Source organism: Sphaerodactylus townsendi, linkage group LG07 (assembly GCF_021028975.2).
Source record: "Sphaerodactylus townsendi isolate TG3544 linkage group LG07, MPM_Stown_v2.3, whole genome shotgun sequence".
Taxonomy (NCBI): domain Eukaryota; kingdom Metazoa; phylum Chordata; class Lepidosauria; order Squamata; family Sphaerodactylidae; genus Sphaerodactylus; species Sphaerodactylus townsendi.
In genome coordinates, this window is record NC_059431.1 from 10,950,589 (window position 1) to 10,973,887 (window position 23,299).

The 23,299-nt window shown below is 48.3% G+C and overlaps 1 protein-coding gene across 1 annotated transcript in view; it reads right to left on the minus strand.

The window, feature by feature from the left end:
- Positions 1-7,059: 7,059 nt before the first annotated feature.
- The window catches only part of SKOR2 (SKI family transcriptional corepressor 2), a 59,230-nt gene continuing 42,990 nt past the window's right edge, over positions 7,060-23,299 (minus strand). Inside the window, exons 2-4 of the mRNA XM_048504319.1 lie at positions 14,564-16,910; positions 10,109-10,169; positions 7,060-7,163 (exon numbers count right to left, since the gene is read on the minus strand). Coding sequence (XP_048360276.1) covers positions 7,060-7,163; positions 10,109-10,169; positions 14,564-16,876 — 2,478 coding nt within the window. The 5' untranslated portion in view covers positions 16,877-16,910. The remainder of the gene's footprint in view (positions 7,164-10,108; positions 10,170-14,563; positions 16,911-23,299) is intronic.

Here is a 23,299-nt window from a genome sequence, read left to right on the forward strand (position 1 = left end):
AGAATCTGGGCTCCCTAGTTTAAACACCATTGAAAGTGATGCTGTTTGGGGGTGGATTCCAGCATCACTTGTTTAAACTAGGGAGCCCAGGTTCTCCTTTTAAATCCACCTTAAAGGGAGAATCAATCCCCAGTTTAAACAACATTGGAAAGTGATGCTCTTTTGGGAGTGGATTCTCCCCCACCCTGAAAACAGCATCACTTTCTAATGTTTCTAAACCGGGGACCTCAGATTCTCCCTTTAAATCTATGCCGAAGGGGATGGATTTAATAAAAATAATAATAATAATAATAATAATAATAATAATAATAATAATAATAATAATAATAATAATAATAATAATAATAATAATAATAATAATAAATAAATAAATAAATAAAAAAGCAAGAAAACAAGCATTGGCAAGAAGGGGGTGGATTTAAAAAGAGAATCTGGGGAAATTTAGGGGGTGCCTGCTGTCAGGGGTGCAATTATTAAGATATCAGGCACTGTACCTTCAGAGTATCTTCATGAGACCATACTGATGATACCACTCAGGTTTATGAAGCCTACTTCAGGGGGTCCAATGTTATAGACCCTCAAAGGTGTAGCCCTCATCTTCCCACAGGAGCTCCCATTGGAAACAATGGAGGATGGGGGCACTCCCTTTGGGAGTCCATAACTTTGGAGTCCCTAAACCAAACCTCACCAAACCTGGGTGGTATCATCAAGAGAGTCTTCTGAAGAATCCCTGAAATTTTGGTGCTGCTAGCCTAAAAACTGCGCCCCCTGCAGGCCAAAATGGAAAAAACACTAAAAATACAAAAAATCCCACAAACGAACCTACCCCCCCCCCCCAGGCTGCGCCCAGGGCAACTGCCCACTTTGCCCAATGGGAGGAACGCCTCTGCTACCGCATGCCATGCAGCTATGGACAATTCTACATAGGGACCACCAAACGCAGTGCCAAGACACGAATCAAAGAACATGAAAGGCACTGCAGACTAATTCGGCCTGAAAAATCAGCAATATCAGAACACGAGATAAACCAAGGAATAGCAAGGCCACTATGTAGAGGCAGGCGTTGACAAACTACCTCTGTTAGTCTCTTGCCTTGAAAACCTCACCCGAGTTCGCCGTAAGTTAGAGATGACTTGACAGTCAAAAGAAAAAAATAGTTTCAATGAACCTTACAGTCCAACAAGATTTTTTGAGACCAGCCTGGTTAAGAGTGGGGGAACTCTAATCTGGAGAACCAGGTTTTAATTCCCCACTCCTCCACATGAGCGGGGAACTCTTCTCTGGTGAACTGGATTTGTTTCCCTGCTCCTCCACATGTGACCTTGGGCCAGTCACAGTTCTCTCAGAACTCTCACAGCCCTGCCCCACCTCACGGGGGGGAGATGGCTTTTGAGATGGCTTACAGGGGAGAAAGGCAGAGTATAAATCCAAACTCTCCCCCCTCCAAACTCTTCTGTGTCCAGTTCTGGTCGCCGCATCTCAAAAAGGATATTGAGGAGATAGAAAAAGTGCAGAGAAGGGCAACAAGGATGATTGAGGGACTGGAGCACCTTCCCTATGAGGAGAGGCTGCAGCGTTTGGGACTCTTTAGTTTGGAGAGGAGATGGCTGAGGGGGGATATGATTGAAGTCTATAAAATTATGCCTGGGGTAGAAAATGTTGACAGAGAGAAATTTTCCTCTCTTTCTCACAATACTAGAAACAGGGGGCATTAATTGAAAATGCTGGGGGGAAGAATTAGGACTAATAAAAGGAAACACTTCTTCACGCAACGTGTGATGGGTGTTTGGAATCTGCTGCCACAGGAGGTGGTGATGGCCCCTAACCTGGATAACTTTAAAAGGGGCCTGGACACATTTATGGAGGAGAAGTCGATCGATGGCTACCAATCTTGATCCTCCTTGATCTGAGATTGCAAATGCCTTAGCAGACCAGGTGCTCGGGAGCAGCAGCCGCAGAAGGCCATTGCTTTCACCTCCTGCATGTGAGCTCCCAGGGGCACCTGGTGGGCCACTGCAAGTAGCAGAGAGCTGGACTAGATGGACTCTGGTCTGATCCAGCAGGCTTGTTCTTATGTTCTTATGTTCTTCTTTTGAGTTATGAGCTTTCGAGAGTCAAAACTCCCTTTATCACAGCTTGACTCTTGAAAGCTCCCCCCTCCAAATCTTGCCAGTCCTTTGCATGATGCTGGACTTCAATCTAGTTGATTTTAGCTAGTGGTTTTTATGTATTATGTATTTAATTGATTATCTGGTGTTTTTATGTATTCAGTATCTTTTATTGTATTTTTAAATGATTGACATTGTAAGACTCCTATGGTTCCTGTAAAGTAGAAAGGTATCTAATAGAATTTTTTTAAATAAACAAATAAAGGTGCTACACTCCCTCAGAGCATAAATTAATTCTACTATTAGTGGCTTTTACCTTGGGCTAGTCGTGGTTCTTCGGAACTCTCTCAGCCCCACCTACCTAACAAGGTGTCTGTTGTGGGGAGAGGAAGGGAAAGGAGCTTGCCAGCCACCTTGAGTCTCCTTACAGGAGAGAAAGGTGGAATATAAATCCAAAACTCTTTTTCTTCTAATTCCCCATGAACTTTGGAGATGGCAGAGGGGAAGGGAACTAAATGCCCCCCTTGCTGCCTCCTTCTGCAAAGTAACTGAGAGGGAAAGGGAGCAGGGAGAGGAAGAGCAAGAGCAAGGTGGGGAAAGAGGAGCTGTAATGGTGGCAGGCCAAATCAGGTCCAAAAATGCAGAAAAAATTCAGCATTTGTCAAAAATCTGATTATTCAGCTCTGTTTAATTGCCACTTTTTTGGGGGGGAGCGGAGAGGAAGAGTTGAAAATAAACCTGAAATAGACAAAATAGAATTGCATTGCTGCTCTCCACAGGCCTTGGGAATTGTCCAATCAGACCATTGTGCCAACTATTTGTACATTTTGTGCAATCCCAAACAACGCAGAGTGTACACTTTGGCTCGTTTTAACGCTCTGCCTAACGCTATGACTCTTGGCAGGTATAATAACACTCCATATGAGAACAGGTTATGCCAATGTAATATGGCCGTTGTTGAGACTGTTCAACATGTACTATTGGAATGTCCAATGTATGAGTCACACGCCTAAAGGTACATCTGTCCATTGATAGGAGAGCTCAAACGATGCAGGCTACTCATCTACTATGAATTTTCTACTCAACGGTTCCTGTGATCTCAGATGTGAGAATGCTATGAGTTTTTTTTGAGGAACTATTTGGTCAGGCGTAATCATTGCCTACATAGTAGTAACGGCTAAAATATTTTATGTGTGCGTGAATGTTGTGAACGTTCAACGTTGTTTTAATGTATTTTAATATTTTAATGTCTCAGTTAGTGGATAAATGCCCCTTTTTACTAACTCTGTAATTTATAATGCCAATAAAGGCTTTGGAATTGGTATGGTATGAATTGCATTGCTAGACACGCAGCCCATGACTTAAGGGTTCCTGATCAGCAAAGGATGGTTAGCAAAAACATTTGTAATCTTTTAAAAAAATCCTTAGTTGACCTGTCCTAGGATAAAGATTTATCAATCAAAACCCTTTACGCAAGAAACAGTGTCAATATGTTTTTTTTTTAATTATCAGTTTAAAAAGGAACAGGACTAAGGTTTTGGTAATAGAACGGCGTCTTAAAGTATGCTTGGAATTTGCATTTCCAAGATATTAATGGCTGACTGGCTAATTGCTTTATAGGGAAATGAGTTTTGTTTCAGATATACTGGAACCGCAAATTATATTGGATAATGATATACATTGTGAAAACAGTTGCGACTCACTGTCATTATAATTTAGTTTCATTGTCTTGCCTGTTCTTTTTTTTTTCTCATATTCTCATCGTGTTTTAAGGAAAATCTTGGAAGAACAAAAATAAAAACAATATTTAAAAACTTTTGGAACGAGGGGAAGAGCTGTGGTTCAGGGGCAGAGCACCAAATTCCAAAGGTCTCAGTTTCGATCCTTGGCCTCTCCCATCACAAACAGAAATAGGGGATGAAAAAAGTCTCTACCTGTGACCCTAGAGAGGAGCTGCCAGATTGAATAGACAATACTCACCTGCATGGACCATATTACTACAAGAATTATACAGCTATGTGTATAATTATATAGAAGAAGAAGAAGAAGAAGAAGAAGAAGAAGAAGAAGAAGAAGAAGAAGAAGAAGAAGAAGAAGAAGAAGAAGAAGAAGAAGAAGAGGAGGAGGAGGAGGAGGAGGAGGAGGAGGAGGAGGAGGAGTTTGATTTATATCCTCCCTTTCTCTCCTGTAAGGAGACTCAAGGAACCTTACAATCCCCTTTCCCTCCCCACCCTTACAAACACCCTGTGGGGTGGGCGGGGCTGAGACAGTTCCGAAGAACTGTGTCCAGCCCAAGGTCACCCAGCTGGCATGGGTTGAAGTACACAAGCCAATCTGGTTCACCAGATAAGCCTCCACAGCTCAAGTGGTAGAGAGGGGGATCAAACCCGGTTCTCCAGATTAGAGTGCACCTGCTCTTAACCACTACACCACACTGGCTCTAAAGGAAAGGATCCATATAAATGTCAGTATGTGTATATATGATACAGAGGAATGTGTTGGGAGAACCAATGTCTCCGTGGTAGAGATCCTGGCCTTCCTTGGTGACTTCCCACATGATAGGCAGGGAGTCTTATAGATGTGTGTAGAATCTAGAAAGTCTAGTCTGGAGGAAGAATCTGCTCTCCCAAATTATGGCAAACTACCCCACAGAAACGGCTTGCCTATGAAATCACTGCTTGCAGTGGTACCCCAGGGTCGGATACGACTGAAGGGGAAACTTTACTTTCAAGAAATTAAAAACTATCCAAGATGGTACATTGAGGATGGAACAATTCTTTGGTTCCTCATTTCAGATTCCAGTAATGGAAAAAGGGAAAGGGGAGAGGAAAGGGGAGGGGAGGGGAGGGGGACACAATTCCTGCAGAGCCCCGGTCTTGTTCAGTAGAGCATTCCACCACTCCAGGGCCAGGTCCGAGAAAGCTCTGGCCCTAATTGAGGACAGCCGGACACTTTTTGGACCTGGGACCTCCGACAGATTGTTGTCAGCAAAGCGTAGTGCCCTCCAGGGGGTGTATTGGTGATCTTACACTAGTCCCAGACTGTTGGGCTTTAAATGTCAAGACTAAAACCTTGAAACAGATCTGGTATTCCACCCGGAACCGGTACAACTCATAGAGCACTCGTCTAATATGGGCTTTTCACAGCGTCCTGATGAGGACCCATGCAGCCACATTTTGGACCAGTGGGAGTTTCTGGGCCAGAGCCAAGGGCAGGCCCATGTAGAGTGAGTTACAGTGATCAATCCTGTAGGTGACCGTTGCTTTGATCACTGTGGCAAGGTGGGTGTGGGACAGCTAGGCCATTGGTCGCTTGACTTGGTGAAGGCGGAAGAATGCCAGTGGGGCTACATTTGTGACTTGGACTTCCAGGGAAGCAGAGGCTAGTTACCTGAAGGCAATGCTGATTCCGTGAACTTAGGCCCAGGGTAATGCCGATCACCACTTTGGGGTCTGGAAGGAATTTTCCTCCAGGCCAGATTGACCAGGGAGGTTTTTTTGTCTTGCTCTGAGCACAGATCGTGGGTCACTGAGGAAGTGGAGGCAGGAGGAGAAGGGAGTTGTGAATTTCCTGCATTGCTCAGGGGGTTGGACTAGATGACCCTAGAGGTCCCTTTCCAACTCTGCATTTCTATGATTCTAAGGAGTTAAGGAACTGGCCAGGGGGCATTCTCCATAAATTTCCCCAGAACCCTTTGCCAGCAGAGGTTCAGTGGTTGAGTGAACCGTCTGATCATACCCTGGAAAGAATCGAATGGGATTATTCCTCCTCCCTTTTTTCTAATATCAATTTTCTCCCTTTTAATCATCTGTTCCTTTTATTTAAAAGGCCGTTGTTTTTTCCTGCTCCTCTCCTCCCCAACTGGGTATTAAAATATATATATTAAATGCTTTCGAAGAAAGTCACTTTTTCGCATTGGAGTAAAGGCACTGGATTAATCTTTGGGGGCTGATGTATCCAAATGATGCCGGCTGCTATTATGTGGGATTTCTTTAGGATCCCATTTTCATCGGTTCTCTAGCATGCTGGTGTGTTCTCTCTCTTTCTCCCTCTCTCTCTCTCTTTTCTCCTGGCTTGCTCTCTCTGTCTCATTTGACAGGCAAATTTGCAGACATACCCTCCGGATAACAACCTCGTTTGACAGTCAATTAACCGTGAATAGTCAAAGCCAAGACAGTTTGCATTACATAAATGGAAAATTAGATTCCCTTTTTTCCTCTCTCTCTCTCTCTCTCTTTCTCTCCCAAGAAACAAAACCCCCATCCCTTACAACCCTCCCTGGCAATAGACAACTTAGTATCAAAACTTCTAATCACGTCTCTCCCTCCCCCCTCTCCTTCCCCCCCAAACCCCTTGGAGACATTTAGCAATCAGTAAAAGGTGGTTCCATTTAATTTGTATAATGTAATTTTTGTCAATGTATTATACATTTTGTGTAGAGATCATTATCACGGAGATAATATAAATGTTGCCATAGATCTCATAAAACACCTTTAATGTCTCTCTGACAGATATTAAAAGCAATAAGCTGTGATCCTTTTTAATGGAAGGTTTCAAAGAGAACATTTCAATTATTGTCATTTTATGCGCGCGCTCTCGCTCGCTCTCTTCCCTTCTCTCTCTCTCTCTTTTTTGCCAGCTTGTTCTATTGTGTAATCTGATATATTCCTAAAATTTCCTGCTGAAATCTGCCCTGCAATTAATAATCTAATTGCTAATAATGCCACCCCGCCCTTCCCTCTTTGCATGCCTCCCACCCTTTTATTATACATATATACATTTAAAAGGAGCTGAGTTTTTGTTTGTTCATTTTTCAATTTATCAGAATACAAAAGCATCAGACATTTGAGTAAGGTTGTCAAGGATGCAATTGTATGCATGTTGACTAGGGGCAAGGCAGCACCTCTGAAGCCAATGGGGGGGGCTTACTCCTGAGTAAACACACACAGAATCAGGCTTCCCGAAGTACCTGCTGGTTACCTGCTATGCTTCTCCAGAAATCTCCTCCTGGATGGTCAGAATCTGTGATGAAAAAACTGTGTTCCTTATTCTTATCTTTAAAAGGAAACAAGAAAGGGAGGAGCAGCAGTTTGTATTTGTATTTTTAATAAACAGCAGGAAATGCTCCCCCCCACACACACTTAATGAAACCAACCTCAGACTAGGGACCATGAAGAAGAGTTTGGATTCATCTCCCACCTTTCTGTCCTGTCTCAAGGTGGCTTACAAACTCCTTCCCTTACTCTCCCCATAACAGACACCTTGTGGGGTTAGTAGGGATGAGAGAGTTGGGAGAGAATGGTAACTGGCCCGAGGTCACTTAGCAGGTTTTATGTGTAGGAGCAGGGAAACAAATCCAGTTCACCTGATAAGAAACAAATCCAGTTCACCTGCCACTCATATGGAGGAGTGGGGAATCAAACCCATCTCTCCAAATTAGAGTCTGCTGCTCTTAACCAGTAGGCCTCGGTATTCACAAACTACTATAGTACCAAAAAGGTGCATGCATGTGTCTTACTCCTGTGCCTTTATACTTACAGATACTTTGTAAGTACTGTATATGTTGGAGGATATTTGCACAGATGTCCTTGCCACCTGCATGGGTTTACACGCATATGTCCATGTGAACACATGTACCTTTATATTTTGAGATCTCTGCAGACCCGTTCTGTTGATGGAATTTGATTGACACTGTGTCATTAAGGGAGGGGCCCTGGCTGTATGGCAGAACCCTTGTTTGGCACGCAGAGCTTGATGGACCAAAGGTCTGATTTGGGACCAAGGAGAGCTATTCAGGACCAAGGAGAGCTGCTGCCCCTCTGATTAGACAGGCCTGAGCTTGACAGCCAAAGGTCTGATTCAGGACCAAGGAGAGCTACTGCTCATCTGATTGGACAGTTCTGAGCTTGACAGGCCAAGGGTCTGATTCAGGACCAAGGAGAGCTACTGCTTGTCTGATTGGACAGTTCTGAGCTTGACGGACAAAGGGTCTAATTCAGGAGTCTGACTGGACAGGGCTGAGTTTGAGGAACCAAAGGTCTTATTCAGGACTAAGGACAGCTACATCATGTCTGATTAGACAGGGCTGGGCTTGACAAACCGAAGGTCTGATACAGGACCAAGCGGAGCTACTGCCGGTCTGATTAGACAGTCCTAAGCTTGACTGACCAAGGGTCTGATTCAGGAAGCTCCCTGTATTAAATTTTGGAAGGAGGATGGGATGGGGCTTGGTTTTAGAGCCTCTCCTTGGCATGCAGAAGGTCCCAGGTTCAATCCATGGCATCTCCACTTAAAAAGGACTATGTGAAGACCTCTGCCTATGACCCTGGAGAGCTGCTGCCAGTCAGAGTAGACAGTGCTGACCTTGATGGACTGATGGTCTGACTCAGCCTAACGTAGCTTTGTGGAAATGGGCAGCTGAAGTTTCTAAGCTGAAGTCCTGGCCCCCACCTGGTGGAATATGCTCCCAACTGAGATCAGGGCCCTGCGGGACTTGGGTAGTTTCTGCAGAACCTGTACAACAGAGCTATTCCACCAGACTTTCCCCGATGGCCAGCCGGGTTTTCTGGCCTCCTGGGTGGGAGAGGGGACATGTCACCATCTTGGGTTAGGCTTTTAACTCTGATTGTTTGTCTGTTTTTAAATATTTATTGTTATTTTATTGTGTTTTAAACTGTTGTCACCACCCTGAGCCCCTCGAGGAAGGGTGGGGTATACATTTAAAAATAAATTTAAAAATAAATAAAATAATGGCAGGGGCCTTCTAATAGCCACGAACTCTTTGGCAAAAGCACTCTAGGAATTGCTGTATGGTAAATCCAATGGTTTGATTCAATATAAAGAAGTTCCATACATTCGATGTGAGACCGGGGTGGGTGGGTGGGCGGGGCTTGGTTCAGTGGTAGAGCACCTGTTTGGCTTGCGGAAGATCTCAAAGTCAATTGGAAACATTTCCAGTTAATAATAAAATCTGATAAATTGTGCATAAACAAGTTGCCACGGACTTTTGGCAACCCAATAGGGTTTTCAAGGCAAGAGATGAACAGAGGTGGTTTGCCATTGCCTCCCCCTTCCTAGGGACTCTGGGGGGTTTTTAAGGACTCTGCCCAAGAGAAATGTAAACTAGGGATTCCTACTTATGGCCCTTCTAGATCACAGGTTGAACTACAAGCCTCCAGATAGGACTACAGTTCCCATCATTCCTGCCAGCATGATGCTGGCAGGGGATGATGGGAACTGTAGTCCATAACATCTGGAGGGCCGCGAGTTTGACACCTATGCTCTAGATGTTCCTGGACTATAATTCCCATCCGTTCTGCCATTTGGCCCTGCTGGCAGGGGCTGATGGGTATTGTAGTCCATGAACATCTGGAGGGCCATAGGTTAGCGATCCTTGGTGAAAACTGCACCGCCATCTTGTGTTGGGTTTCTGTAAATTAGGTTTAAGTAGAACGGTTTTAGATACTGTATACATGTTTATATTGTATGATAATATGTTGTAAACTGCCCTGAGCCCACAAGGAGAGGGGTGGTATAGAAATTTAATAATGAATGAATGAGGGCCCACCCTGCTTAGTTTCTGTAATATGACCAGACGGGCTAGCCTAGGCCATCCAGGGCAAAGAGGTCAGGTAATAGGAGACATGAAAGACTTCCCTCTGACACCCTGACACACTGGCAGTCCCCGCCCCTCATGGACCAAGAATCTGATTCAGTTTGCCAGCTTCATGTGCGCACTGTCTGCTTTGGGACTCATCAAGAAAGGCGGATTCTAAATACGACATACCTACGTGCCTGGATGTTCCCGTGTCACACACATGCGTGTTAATACTTGTCCCATCCCCAGCCCAACCCCAAATATAGATTGACGCAGAGATCTCTGGGAGGTGAGGGTTATTAATGGCTACAAGGGGCAGGAAAGCAAAACCCAGGTGGGCGACAGTGAGTGGGAAGTCCTTGCCTGCCTTAGAGGGGAAATGCAAAAGCCGGACATCGCTTGCCTGCAAAGGCGTCTTCCTTCGCTGATATGACGACTTGGGGGCCTTCCTTGCTCTTCTGAATCTACCGGGGTGAAACAAACAAAAGAATTAAAAATGACCCCTTGCTCCCAAGCTGCACGCTATGAAGACCCCTTTCCTGAGAGTAAGCCCAACCGAATAGTCCTGACCTGGGTTCTGAGTAGACTCGTTTAGGAGAATTGCTCTCCCAGAGGCACAATGGGGAGAGAACAGCCACCAGACACTTGGCAGGGGGAGGGGGACAAATATACCTTTACCCCTAAGTGGAGCTAAGCCCAATCGAATAGTCCTGACTTGGGTTCCGATTAGACTCACCTAGGAGGATTGTTCTCCCAGAGGTATAACAACCACCGGAAAGTGCCCAGGGCAATGGGTTGGGGAAGGGGGGGAATCATAGAGTTGGAAGAGATGTCAAGGGCCACCAAGTCCAACCCCCTGCCATGCAGGAACACACAATCAACGCACTCCTGACAGATGGCCACCCAGCCTCTGTTTAAAAACTTCCAAAGAAGGAGACTCCACCACACTCCGAGGTCAGGCATTCCAAGGTCGAACAGTCCTTAATGACAGGTAGTTATCCCTGATGTTCAGGTGGCATCTCTTTTCCTTCCCCTTGAACCCATGACTCCTGGTCCTGGTTTCTTCAAGCTTGCTCCCTCGCCAACATGACATCCCTTCAAATATCTAAACGTGGCTATCATGTCACCTCCTAACCTTCTCTTCACCAAACTAAACATCCACAGCTCCCTAAACCTCTCCTTGTAGTGCATGGATTCAAGACGCTTAACCATTTTGATTGCCCTCTTCTGGACCCATTCCAGCTTGTCAATATCCTTCTTGAACTGCAGTGGCCAGAACTGTACACAATATTCCTGGTGAGGTCTGACCAATGCACAGTAGAGTGGTACAATTACATTTTTCTGAAGAAGAAGAAGAAGAAGAAGAAGAAGAAGAAGAAGAAGAAGAAGAAGAAGAAGAAGAAGAAGAAGAAGAAGAACAAGAACAAGAACAAGAACAAGAACAAGAACAAGAACAAGAACAAGAAGAGGAGGAGGAGGAGGAGTTTGGATTTATATCCCCCCTTTCTCTCCTATAGGAGACTCAAAGTGGCTTACAAGCTCCTTTACCCTCCTCTCCCCACAACACACACCTTCTGAGGTAGATGGGGCTGAGAGAGTTCTGAGAGAACTGTGACTAGCCCAAGGTCACCCAGCAGGGACGTAGGAGTGCGGAAACACATCTGGTTCACCAGATAAGCTTCTGCCACTCAGGTGGAAAAGGGGAGTATGAAACCCGGTTCTCCAGATTAGAATCCACCTGCTCTTAACCACTACACCATCTAGCCGTGAATCCACGCAAGCCTTTCCAAAACATGCCCCAGGGAAGTGCTTTTAAGGCTGAAGTTACTTGGGGGCAGCCCTCATTGAGACAGTGGGACTTACTTCAGAGTAAAAGCGCACATCTCCCTAATTACAGCTGGGAGAAAATTAAGCCAGCTCAATGATGGATTTATATGATGGACTTTGAACTCCTTCTCACAATCCACAGGCAGTCAGTAGATTTTTGCATGGGCCGTGTAGCTCCAGAGTGCACGACTGAACACCTTTCCATATATTGAACCAACCAAAATATCCTTCCCTATATTCAAACAAACAAAAAACCACCTTTCCCTTCACATGGAAAACTAGCATGTCAGAGTGCTAGCCTGGTTTTCTCCTTGAGATGCTAAGGTTTTGTTTTTTCAAATGACACATATCTCTTTCCTTTCACATGGAAAACTAGCACGTCAGGGGCCTAGCCTGGTTTTCTCCTTGAGATGCTAAAGCTTTGTTTTTTCAAATGACACATATCTCTTTCCCTTCACATGGAAAACTAGCATATCAGGGCCCTAGCCTGGTTTTCTCCTTGAGATGCTACGAGTTTTTTTTCTATTAAATAATATATATATATATCTTTCTCTTCAGAAGGAAAACTAGCACGTAAGGGTCTCAGCCTAGTTTCTCCTTGAGATGCTAGGTTTCTATATGCAGTCTTTAAAAATAATAATAAAAGGAGTGTTCAGACATGCGATCCTCCCCTGCAGTGTCAGATGGTACATGCCTCTCTGGTACCTGAGATCTAGGCCTTCCAATCGATGGGATGCATAGATTTAAGATGAATAAATCCAGTATGGTCAGATCTTGTTAGATCTGAAATCTGTGCTGAAAATACCAACCCCACTCATTGACTTAACCCTCAAAAATGCACTTTGCATGGTTTGCTTACACCAGGGGTCTTCAAACTATGGCCCTCCAGATGTTCATTGACTGCAATTCCCATGAACCCTACCACCTGGCCATGCTGGCAGGGGATGATGGGAATTGTAGTCCAGGAACATCTGGAGGGCCGTAGTCTGAAGACCCCTGGCTTACACCATATTCCAGAAATCTTCCACCTGGTCACTGATACACTCAGGCCCCAATTGTTTGCAAGTGGATTTTGCTATTCTGCACACTAAACACCAGCAGCAAAGTGCATTGAAAGTGGATTGAAAGTGCATTATTCTGCACTTGCAGAGGGGGCCTCAGTTTCAGCCAGGTTCCTCCACGTGTTGTTTGGGCTCACAATTAATTCATGACAGGCAGACCATTTTTTGCTCAGGAAAGCTGGCTGGCTCAGAAGCAGAAGGGCCCCAAAATGAATTCATGCCACCTTTGCCCAGCTGAGGCCCCTTCCGCACATGCAGAATAACACGCTTTCAATCCACTTTCACAATGGTTTGCAAGTGGAGTTTGCCATTAATATAATATAATATAATATAATATAATATAATATAATATAATATAATATAATATAATATAATATAATATCATATCATATCATATCATATCATATCATATCATATCATATCATATCATATCATATCATATCATATCATGTTCTGGTTCTGGTTCTGGTTCTGGTTCTGGTTCTGGTTCTGGTTCTGGTTCTGGTTCTGGTTCTGGTTCTGGTTCTGGTTCTGGTTCTGGTTCTGGTTCTGGTCGCCACATCTCAAAAAGGATATTGAAGAGATAGAAAAAGTGCAGAGAAGGGTAACGAGGACGATTGAGGGACTGGAGCACCTTCCCTATGAGGAGAGGCTGCAGCGTTTGGGACTCTTTAGTTTGGAGAGGAGACGGCTGAGGGGGGATATGATTGAAGTCTATAAAATTATTCATGGGGTAGAAAATGTGGACAGAGAGAAATTTTTCTCTCTTTCTCACAATACTAGAACCAGGGGGCATTCATTGAAAATGCTGGGGGGAAGAATTAGGACTAATAAAAGGAAACACTTCTTCATGCAACGTGTGATTGGTGTTTGGAATATGCTGCCACAGGAGGGGGTGATGGCCACTAACCTGGATAGCTTTAAAAGGGGCTTGGACAGATTTATGGAGGAGAAGTCGATTTATGGCTACCAATCTTGATCCTCTTTGATCTGAGATTGCAAATGCCTTAACAGACCAGGTGATCAGGAGCAACAGCCGCAGAAGGCCATTGCGTTCACATTCTACATGTGAGCTCCCAAAGGCACCTGGTGGGCCACTGCGAGTAGCAGAGAGCTGGACTAGATGGACTCTGGTCTGATCCAGCTGGCTTGTTCTTATGTTCTTATGTTCTTATCATATAGGAATAGCAAAATCCACTTGCAAACCATTGTGAAAGTGGATTGAAAGCGCATTATTCTGTATGTGCGGAAGGGCTTCAGTGGATTGCTATGTGGATTGCACTCACTGCCAGTGGAAGTAACCCACCTCCAAACACTTGTCAAACCCCATCGATTTCTGTAGGGGGGGGGTTTTCCTTTTTCAACAGAAACTATTCAATTTGCCATGTTGAATTGTGCCCAATATTTGTTGTGGGGGGGGGGAGGGGTCCAGAAACATCAGGAATCACGTAGAAGTAAAGCCTCCCTGGACACCATACAGGCTTATACATGCTCTTTTAAAATCCCCCCCTGAGTTCAAAGAGTATGGAAAAAAACGAATGTCCTCTCCAAACGACAGGGCCGAAAAGGGAGTCGTTTGGGGCTGGATCTTGTCCCCCCCTCCCCCCTTCGGTCATTTCCCTGAGAGTTTTTTTAAAACACTTATCTGCCTTTCACTCTCCACGTCAGATTTTTTTAAACCCAGTAAATGGGGGTGTTGCCATTAAAACCAAGACCGGAGCGAAACTGACACGGAGCGTGTCGATTACGCAAGGGAGAGCGACCCTTCCTCCTGTCCCTGTTCCTGCCGTGTCAATTTCATCTCTCGGGGTATTTAAGTGGGGGGGAGGGGAGGGAGGGAAGAGAGGAGACACCCCCCCACCCCCCATCCGCGATCCATCTTCCTCCGCCCGCATCTGGAAGGCCCTCAGCCCGGAGATGCGTTTCAATAAACATAATTGGCTCCACGGAGCCTAGAGGGGGGTATTTACATCTTTGTAGGGGGGCGTCGGCTGCTCCTCGGCTGATGGATGGCGAGCCGGGCTGCTCCCCCCTTTCGGAGGGCAGGGGGGCAGAGGGGGAGGGGGAGGCAGCAGCTGCTCGGAATTGGGCCCCCCGGACTTCTCCTCCGCCTCCTGGGCCGGCCTGCAGGAGGCCAACTGGAAAGGCGGCGCCGAATGGTTCGCCCGTCCCTTGTCCGTCAAAGGCCGGCTCTGGAGGTAGCGGCCTGCCTCCCCGGCGGGATCCCCCCCGCCCAGCGGGACCCCCTCCTCCTCCTCTTCCTCGGCCTCCTCCTCGGCCTCCTCTTCCTCGGGCGCCTTGTGGTTCTCCACGTCCACCTCCGGCTCTTCTTCCTCTTCTTCCTCTTCCTCCTCCTCCTCCTCTTCCTCGCTGCTGTCCTCGCTGGGGTAGCTGCAGCTGGTGCCCCCCGGGGAGAGGAGGCGGTGGCCCGGCGGGGGGTGGGGGCGGTCGCAGCCCCCCGGGTCCGGCTCGGGGGGCAGCAGCAGGAGGGGCGGCGGGGAGCCCGAGGCGCGCGGCTGGTGGTGGTGGTGCAGCTTGGCCAGGCTCTCCGAGTCCTCTTTGCCCCCGACGGGGCGGAAGGCGCTGGAGTGGTGGTAGGCCGGCGCCCCCTTGCCGCGGGACTGCCCCTCCAGCAGGTGGGGCTGGTGAGCCGCGGGGCCGCGGGACCCCCCGCCGCCCTCGGCCGCCGGAGAACGGGCGGCCTCCCCGTCGAAGCCCCGCGGCTCTCTGCTGCCCCCGCTGGCAGGGGGGGCGGCCGCGGTGGGGGGCGTCCCCAGCCCCCCGCCCCCCCTCTCGCCGCCGCCGGGCTCAGCCAGGTCCAAGAAGGCTTGGCGGAGCAAGCTGGGGCTGTCGCCGCCCAGAGCCGAGCACCCCGGGGGCTGAGGAGGGGGCTGCAGGTAGGTGGGGAGTCCCGGAAGCCCCCCCGGGGCGCGGGGCGGCCAAAACATGCAGAAAGGCGGGTAGAAAGCGGCTGCGGCGGCTGCGGCGGCGTCTTTCCTGGTGCCCGGCCAGAAGAGCCCGGACAGTCCGGCTCCGGCCGCGGGGGCCGCCTTGTGGCCCCCGACGCCGCCTTGCCCGCCGGCGCTGAGCCCGTCGGAGTCCTCCTTCTTGTGGCAGAGCCCGAAGGCGGCGGCGGGGAAGCCGTAGGCGTGCGGGAAGAGCCCCCCGCAGCCGGGGAACTTCTGCAGCACGCCCCCCAGCGAGGCGCCCTTGCTGGGCACCGGGATGACCGGGTAGCTCCGGGGCGCTTTGCCGCCCGCCGCCACCGCCGCCGCCGCCACCGCCTCCTGCAGCTCGTCGTCCTCGTCGAAGCGGCCGCGCTTGGGGTGCAGCTCCGGGGGCGGCGGGGGCGGGGGCGGCCCGGCCAGGAGGTGGGGGCTGAGCAGGCCGGCCCCGACGCCCACCTTGACGGCGCCCAAGTGGCAGTGGGCGGCGGCGGGGGGCGCGGCGGTGGCGGCGGCGGCGTGGTGGTGGTGATGGTGGTGGTGGTGGCCCGACGGCAGGGCCCGCTTGCGGCTGCCGCCGTTGAACATGGCCTTGACGTCCTCCCAGGCGAAGACCAGCTCGTCGGGCGGGACCTTCTCGGTCAGCTTGAGGTGGCGCCGCCAGGAGTTGAAGTTGGCGGCGTCGGGCTGCGTGTACTTGGCGTCGGGGGTGCGGTGCGAGTGGAAGATGAACTTGTTGGGCGAGAAGTAGAGGCTGCAGTAGGCGCACTTGATGCACTTGGCCCGCGAGCTGTTGTAGCGGGCCGGCACGAAGCTGCCGCGGCAGCCCCAGGCGCACTCGTGCGACACGTCGAAGGCGAAGTTGTCCGGCAGCTTGGGGGGCCGCGTCTCCCCCAGGAAGGACTTGCACAGCCGCTCGGCCTCGCGCTTGGTGATCATGCCGCAGCGGCGCGACGAGATGGGCATGGCGCCCGCCCGTCGGAGGATCTCGAGCTGCACCGGCGTGCACTGCACGCACGTGATGCCCAGCGCCACCCGGCGGTTGTGGATCTCGTTGTAGCTGAAGCTCTTCAGCAGCGTGTTGGAGATCTGCGCCAGGCACAGGCGCTCCTGGCCGTCGATCACCAGCGACACGATGGGCAGGCCGTACAGCACCACCTGGCCCACCTGGTTGGGCTTGGGCAAGGGCCCGCTCCCCGGCGGGGGGCCCCGCGGCGCCGGCGCCGAGGAAGAGGAGGAAGGCGGCGGCCCTTGGCCCAAGGCGTCTGCCGGGAAGGCGGCCCCCGACGGGGCGGCCAGGAGCAGGTCGGCGGGGCCGGGCAGAGGGCTGCTGGCCATGGTCCCCGGGCCCCCGGAGGCTCTGGAGGGCGAGCTGCGGAGGAGAGAGAAGAGAGAAGGCCGTCAGGACCCTGTAGGGGAAGTCGCCGCCATTCGTGCATAGCTTAAGCAGACTTCCTATTGGACCTAAAAATAGTACTGAAGGGAAGCAGGGATAGAAATATTTTGAAAGGAGGAGAAGAGGAGGAGAAGGAGGAGGAGTTTGGGTTTATAACCCCCCTTTCTCTCCTGTAAGGAGACTCAAGGTGGCTTATAAGCTCCTTTCCCTTCCTCTCCCCACAACAGACACCTTGGGAGGCAGGTGGGGCTGAGAGAGCCCCAGAGAACTGTGACTAGCCCAAGGTCTCCCAGCAGGAATGTAGGAGTGCAAAAACACATCTGGTTCACCGGATAAGCCTCTGCTACTCAGGTGGGGGAGTGGGGAAACAAACCCGGTTCTCCAGTTTAGAATCCACCTGCTCTTAACCTTATAAGCTCCTTTCCCTTCCTCTCCCCACAACAGGCACCTTGTGAAGTAGGTGGGGCTGAGAGAGTTCTGAGAAAACTGTGACTGACCCAAAGTCACCTAGCAGGCTTCATGTGTAGGAAGAGGAGTTGCTTTTAATACCCCACTTCTCTCAACCTTTAAGGAGCCTCCAAGGGATTTACAATCTCCTTTCCCTTTCTCCCCCCCCCCAACTCCCTGTGAGGTGGGCGGGGCTGAGAGAGCTCTGAAGAGCTGTGACTAGCCCAAGGTCAGCCAGCTGGCAAGCTAATCTGGTTCCCCAGATAAGACTCCACAGCTGAAGTGGCAGAGCAGGGAATTAAACCCGATTCTCCAGATTAGAGTGCACCTGTGTTTAACCACTACACCACGCTGGCTCATGAGGAACACGAGGACTAATGTCATGGAGGCTCAGGAGAATTTAACCCTGGTTGACATTTGGCCTCTGATCAGATTCCTTCCTAAATAGAAGAAGAAAAGTGTTTGGATGTAAACCCTGCTTTTCTCAACCATAAGACATCTCAAAGTGGGTTTACCAACTCTTTCCCCTTCCTCTCCTCCCCACAACAGACACCTTCTGAAGCAGGTGGAGCTGAGAGAGTTCTGAGAGAACTGGCACTAGCCCAAGGTCACCCTTCACGTGGAGGACCAGGAAAATAAAATCTGGTTCACCAGATAAGAGTCCTCTGCTCATGTAGAGGAACGGGGAATCAAACCAGATTAGAGTCTGCCCCTCTGAATCACAACATCGCACTAAATGTAGGACATAAGGAAAAGAGGATTATAAATGTTTGGAAGGGGCAGGAACACCCGGCCTAGAGCAAATTTCATAGAGGCACAAGGGGATTTTTATCCTGATTGAAAATTGGGCTTTTGGCTGATTGGTTAACAGTTTACATAAAATTAGCCCTTTAAAACAGAAGAAAAAGGAGAATCATTTTGAGTATGTGTGTGTGAGAGAGAGGGGGAGAGAGAGGGGAGAGAGGGGGAGAGGGGAGAGAGAGAGGGAGAGGGGGGGGGGGAGAGGGGGGAGAGGGAGAGGGAGGGAGAGGGGAGGGAGAGAAGGAGAGAGAGAGGGAGGGGGGGGGGGGGGGGAGAGGGGGAGAGGGGAGAGAGAGAGGGGAGAGAGAGGGGGGAGAGAGAGAGAGCCACCAGGCTTGGGGTGAGGGTGGGGGGTTGGGAAAAGGATAGGAAAATTTAAAATGCCTTTTAGCCAATTAGCCTTTTAGCAGATTCATTCGTTCAGCAGGTTTCATCCAGGACAGCCAGCCAGCCAGCTATGAGACAGGACAGGAAGCCAGCCAGCCAACCAGCCGTGAGAGCTCCTCCCACCGGAGACGAACAGGAGAACCTGAAGCTCATTAACATTTGGCCTTTTCGCAGTTTTATTCATAGCTTACATAAAATTAGAGGGTTGCCAACCTCCAAGTAGGCCTGAAATTCCCTGGATTTTAAATCGGTCTTCAGGTGACTGGGATAAGGCGCTCTGGAGGGGACCTCAAGGGTCCTCTAGTCTAGTCCAACCCCCTAATAATGCAGGAAAATTGCAACTCCCCCCCCCTTCCCCCAGTGAACCCTGCTAGTGGTTCACTGTGGGGGAACTGTATGCCCACAGAAAGGCAAAAACCTTCAGGATCCCTGGACAGCCTGACCTGGAGGAAAAATCCTTCCTGACCCCAATAAGCATTACTCTGGGCATGTAAGATGTGCCTTCTATTCTAGTCTCCTATGCTGGGGTCCCTTACCATCTATTCTTCCCCCTTCTTCCCCCCCTCTCTTTTGGGAAGGTTTTATCAGAGATTTATTGCTGACGCTGTTTTTATATGTTAACCGCTGTTTTATTTTAAATGGGTTTTAACTATTTGTTGTTTAATTAAGTTGTTCACCGCCCTGAGCCCTCTGGGGGTAGGGCGGTATAAAAAACTCTAAACAAACAAACAAGCAAATAAATAAATAAATAAGAAAGGGCCACCGGAGCCATACACTGGCTCCACCTTTCCTGCCGTCCATCTCATGACCTGCCTAAATTCACAGAATTGCAATAATGACAGTTACAGCCTGCACAGTTCTCTCCCACCCCACGAGCGTTCCCGACCGTGCCCCCAAATCTCCAGGAATTTCCCAACCCAGAGTTGGCAACCCTTTGTTCTGAAGTTGGCAGTGGCCTAGAAGAAGAGGAAGAAGAGTTTGGATTTAGATCCTCCCTTTCTCTCCTGTAAGGAGACTCAAAAGGGGCTTACAATCTCCTTTCTCTTCCCCCGGCACAACAAACACCCTTTGAGGTGAAGAAGAAGAAGAAGAAGAAGAAGAAGAAGAAGAAGAAGAAGAAGAAGAAGAAGAAGAAGAAGAAGAAGAAGAAGAAGAAGAAGAAGAAGAAGAAGAAGAAGAAGAAGAAGAAGAAGAAGAAGAAGAAGAAGAAGAAGAAGAAGAAGAAGAAGAAGAAGAAGAAGAAGAAGAAGAAGAAGAAGAAGAAGAAGAAGAAGAAGAAGAAGAAGAAGAAGAAGAAGAAGAAGAAGAAGAAGAAGAAGAAGAAGAGTTTATTTACAGTCAATGACCAAATATCCCTTTGAGGTGGGTGGGCTGAGAGAGCTCCGAAGAACTGTGACTAGCCCAAGGCCACCCAGCTGGCCTGTGTTGGAGTGCACAAGCTAATCTGGTTCACCAGCTAAGCCTCCACAGCTGAAGTGGCAGAGCAGGGAATCAAACACAAACAGTTTAGAGTGCACCTGTCCTTAACCACTACGCCACGCTGGCTCTGTTTAGCCTAGCTAAACAGGTAGTCAAAATAGACCTCAGCTGAACCATTCCAGACTGCAGGTGGGGGTGGGGGAACTGTAAGACTCCAAGACTCTATGCAGAAGAGTGACGTTCCAGCTCAGTTTTACAGACAGGGCCTTGTTTTGTATGGAGCAGCGTGCCTTCCTGTTGGCCTCACCCGCAGTCTGAAGTGGTACCACCCAAACATATTCACCCTCTGCTGGTAATGATATCGCTCCTGTTTTCTCGCTGACTCTGCAAGTTGACTAAGAGATTAAACACCTGTTCAACTGTCCTTGAAGTCTGCTGCTTAGATCTTCTATTATCTTGGACATTTTGTTGGCACAGTTACAGAAAAAGGCTGGATTTATTGCTTTTTACCGGTTGTGATCGGCCTTCTAATCTTGCGATTTCAGGTGATCTCCTATGCACCTGCTGATTGCCTTATTTGGCCTTGCATTGATTATCTATTTACTGATAACCGATCTGATTTCTAGAAATAATGCCGTAATAGTGATCAATCAAACTTAGAGAAAGACGAAATGGATATTTTTTTTCTACAAATCAGCACTCTTGTGACAAGCCCATCAGATTTGTCTGGCCGAAAGTCTCAGAAGAAGAAGATATGAGATCTCTTGGTCAAATTTTGAGTAACATGGGTTTTTTTTGGGGGGAGGGGTAATAACCCCCCAAAGCATTGAGACAACAGCTGAAACCTGCTTTGGATAAATACTATCATTAGCTACAATATAGGGAATGCTGGAAATACAGATAATTTAAGCATTTATTTCCACAGTTATGTGTGGGATAAATTCCTTCATTAGTAATTAATAATTACTTACTTGATTGATTGATTGATTGATTGATTGATTGATTACTATCCAGCCCTATCCCTGTAGAGCTCAGGGTAGGTTACAACATAAAAATAAGCTATCAATATAAAATCAAGAGATGTAGATCCTGGTTTGAAGCTGTGGTGACATCATGAACACTGACAAACTTTCCACTCACTATCTCGCTTTGACAAGACATGGTAACCCTTCAAACAATATTTAATGCACAGATTATCTTAACCTCGCTTATGTTTGACAGAAATACCATCCGTAATATGATGCCTGTTCCTTCTTTTCCCTCTTATTATGATTTTTTTTGCTGATTCCTTACATTATGCAGATTCTGAAGCAAGGAATGTAGCGCCACGGTTACAAAACGCTCCTAGCAAAACAGAAACAACCTTACAACCCCAGGTTCAATCCCAACATCTCCACGTAATGGGAAACACCTCCACCTTAGACATTGGAGAGCCACTACTAGTTGGAATAGACCAGAGGTGTCCAACTCTGGCACCTCAGATGTTCATGGACTGCAATTCCCATCCGCCCCAATTGGCCATGCCAGCAGGGGCTGATGGGAATGATAGTCCACGAACATCTGAAACTCCAGAGTTGGACACCCCTGGAATAGACAGTGCTGACCAGGGTAGACCAATGGTCTGTCTCAGTAGAAGGCAGGTTCATTCATGTTCTCAGAAGGGGGATAAATACTTACAAAAGTGCCACCAAGTCACAGCTGACTTATGGTGACCCCCATTAGGTCTCAGAATCTAAGCAGGGTTGGTCCTGGACAATGCTTGGATGAGAAGTATCAACCAAGGAAGTACCAAAGAAGCCCAGGACTGTAACACAGAAACAGGCAACGATAAACCACCTCTGAACATCTGTTGCCTTAAAAATTCAATAGTGTTGGCCAGAACTTGACAGCACATTCCACGACTACCACAGCTGAGATCTGTGGCACAAACTAAGCTCTGGTCCATGCAGCACCAAGTACCATATTGATGAAACAGGGAAACTACAGAGCCTGTAATAGCAGTATGCGAGGGAGGAGCGGCATATAAATCTTAACAACAACAACAACAACAACAACAACAACGTACCCAACAACAATGTACCCAACAGGCATTGATTGAAGAACAGGCATTTACTGAAAGCCCAGAGAACCACACAGGAGTACAGAAAAAATGTGATTAAAACAAGGACTGAAAGCTGGCACAACAAAGCATTGCATGGCCAATTTCTGGAGAAGATCAAGGACAAGGTGGACAATGGGAAGACCTGGCTGTGATTAACAACTGGAGCTCTGACAAAGGAAACTGAATCACTGATTCTAGTTGCTCAAGAGCAGGTCATTAGGACAAATATGATCAAGGCCAGAATAGAAAAATCCTCAGACGATGCAAAGTGCAGATTGTGCAAGGAAGCTGATGAAACTGTAGATCATGTCCTCAGCTGCTGCAAAAAGATTGCCCAGACTGAGTACAAACAGAAGCACAGCTCAGTGACCAAGATGATCCACTGGAATTTATTCAAGAATTACAATATCAGGACTGCTAAAAACTGGTGGGAACATCGTCCAGAGAAAGTTGTGTAAAATGAGAAGGTCAAGATCTTGTGGTGACTTTTGAATCCAAATGGACAAAGTGAATCCAAAGGACCCATAATACACAGGACATCCCAGATTGAGGACAAGAAAGTGACCGTCATCGACATAGCAGCGCCCGGTGACAGCAGGGTCATTGAAAAAGAACACGAGAAGGTCACTGAATGTCATGATTTAAAGACAGAGATTCAGCATCTATGGCACAAGCCAACTGAGGCCATCCCAATGGTAATCATCAGATGCCATTCTGAAAACACTGGGGCAGCACTTGAAAGATCTTCAAATTGACAAAATCAGTGTCTGTCAGATTCAGAAGGCAGCCCTGCTGGGATCTGCAGGAGTACTATGCCTAGGCCAGTGGTGGCAAACCTATGGCACGGGTGCCAAGGGTGGCACTCAGAGCCCTCTCTGTGGGCACACGCAAACAGAGTGCCCCCCCCCACACACACATCTAGGCTGGCCTGAGCCACTGGGCTCGATTATTAGCATTAAACCTAAGACCTAGTTTTGGGGAAGCAGTGTGGGTCACCCTGTTAAGCGCTGTTAAACCCCACTGATTTTCATGCGAAGAACTAAAGCGCAATCCTTTACCTGGGAGTTAGCTCAGTTGCTGGCAATGGGGCTTGCTTCTGAGTAAACCCTCCTAGGGTCGTGATTCACCCATTGGAAGAGTTACATGGTTGCTTCAAAGCAAAGCCACCGACTACCACCAAGCTTACTCCTGAGTAACACACACCTCGGAT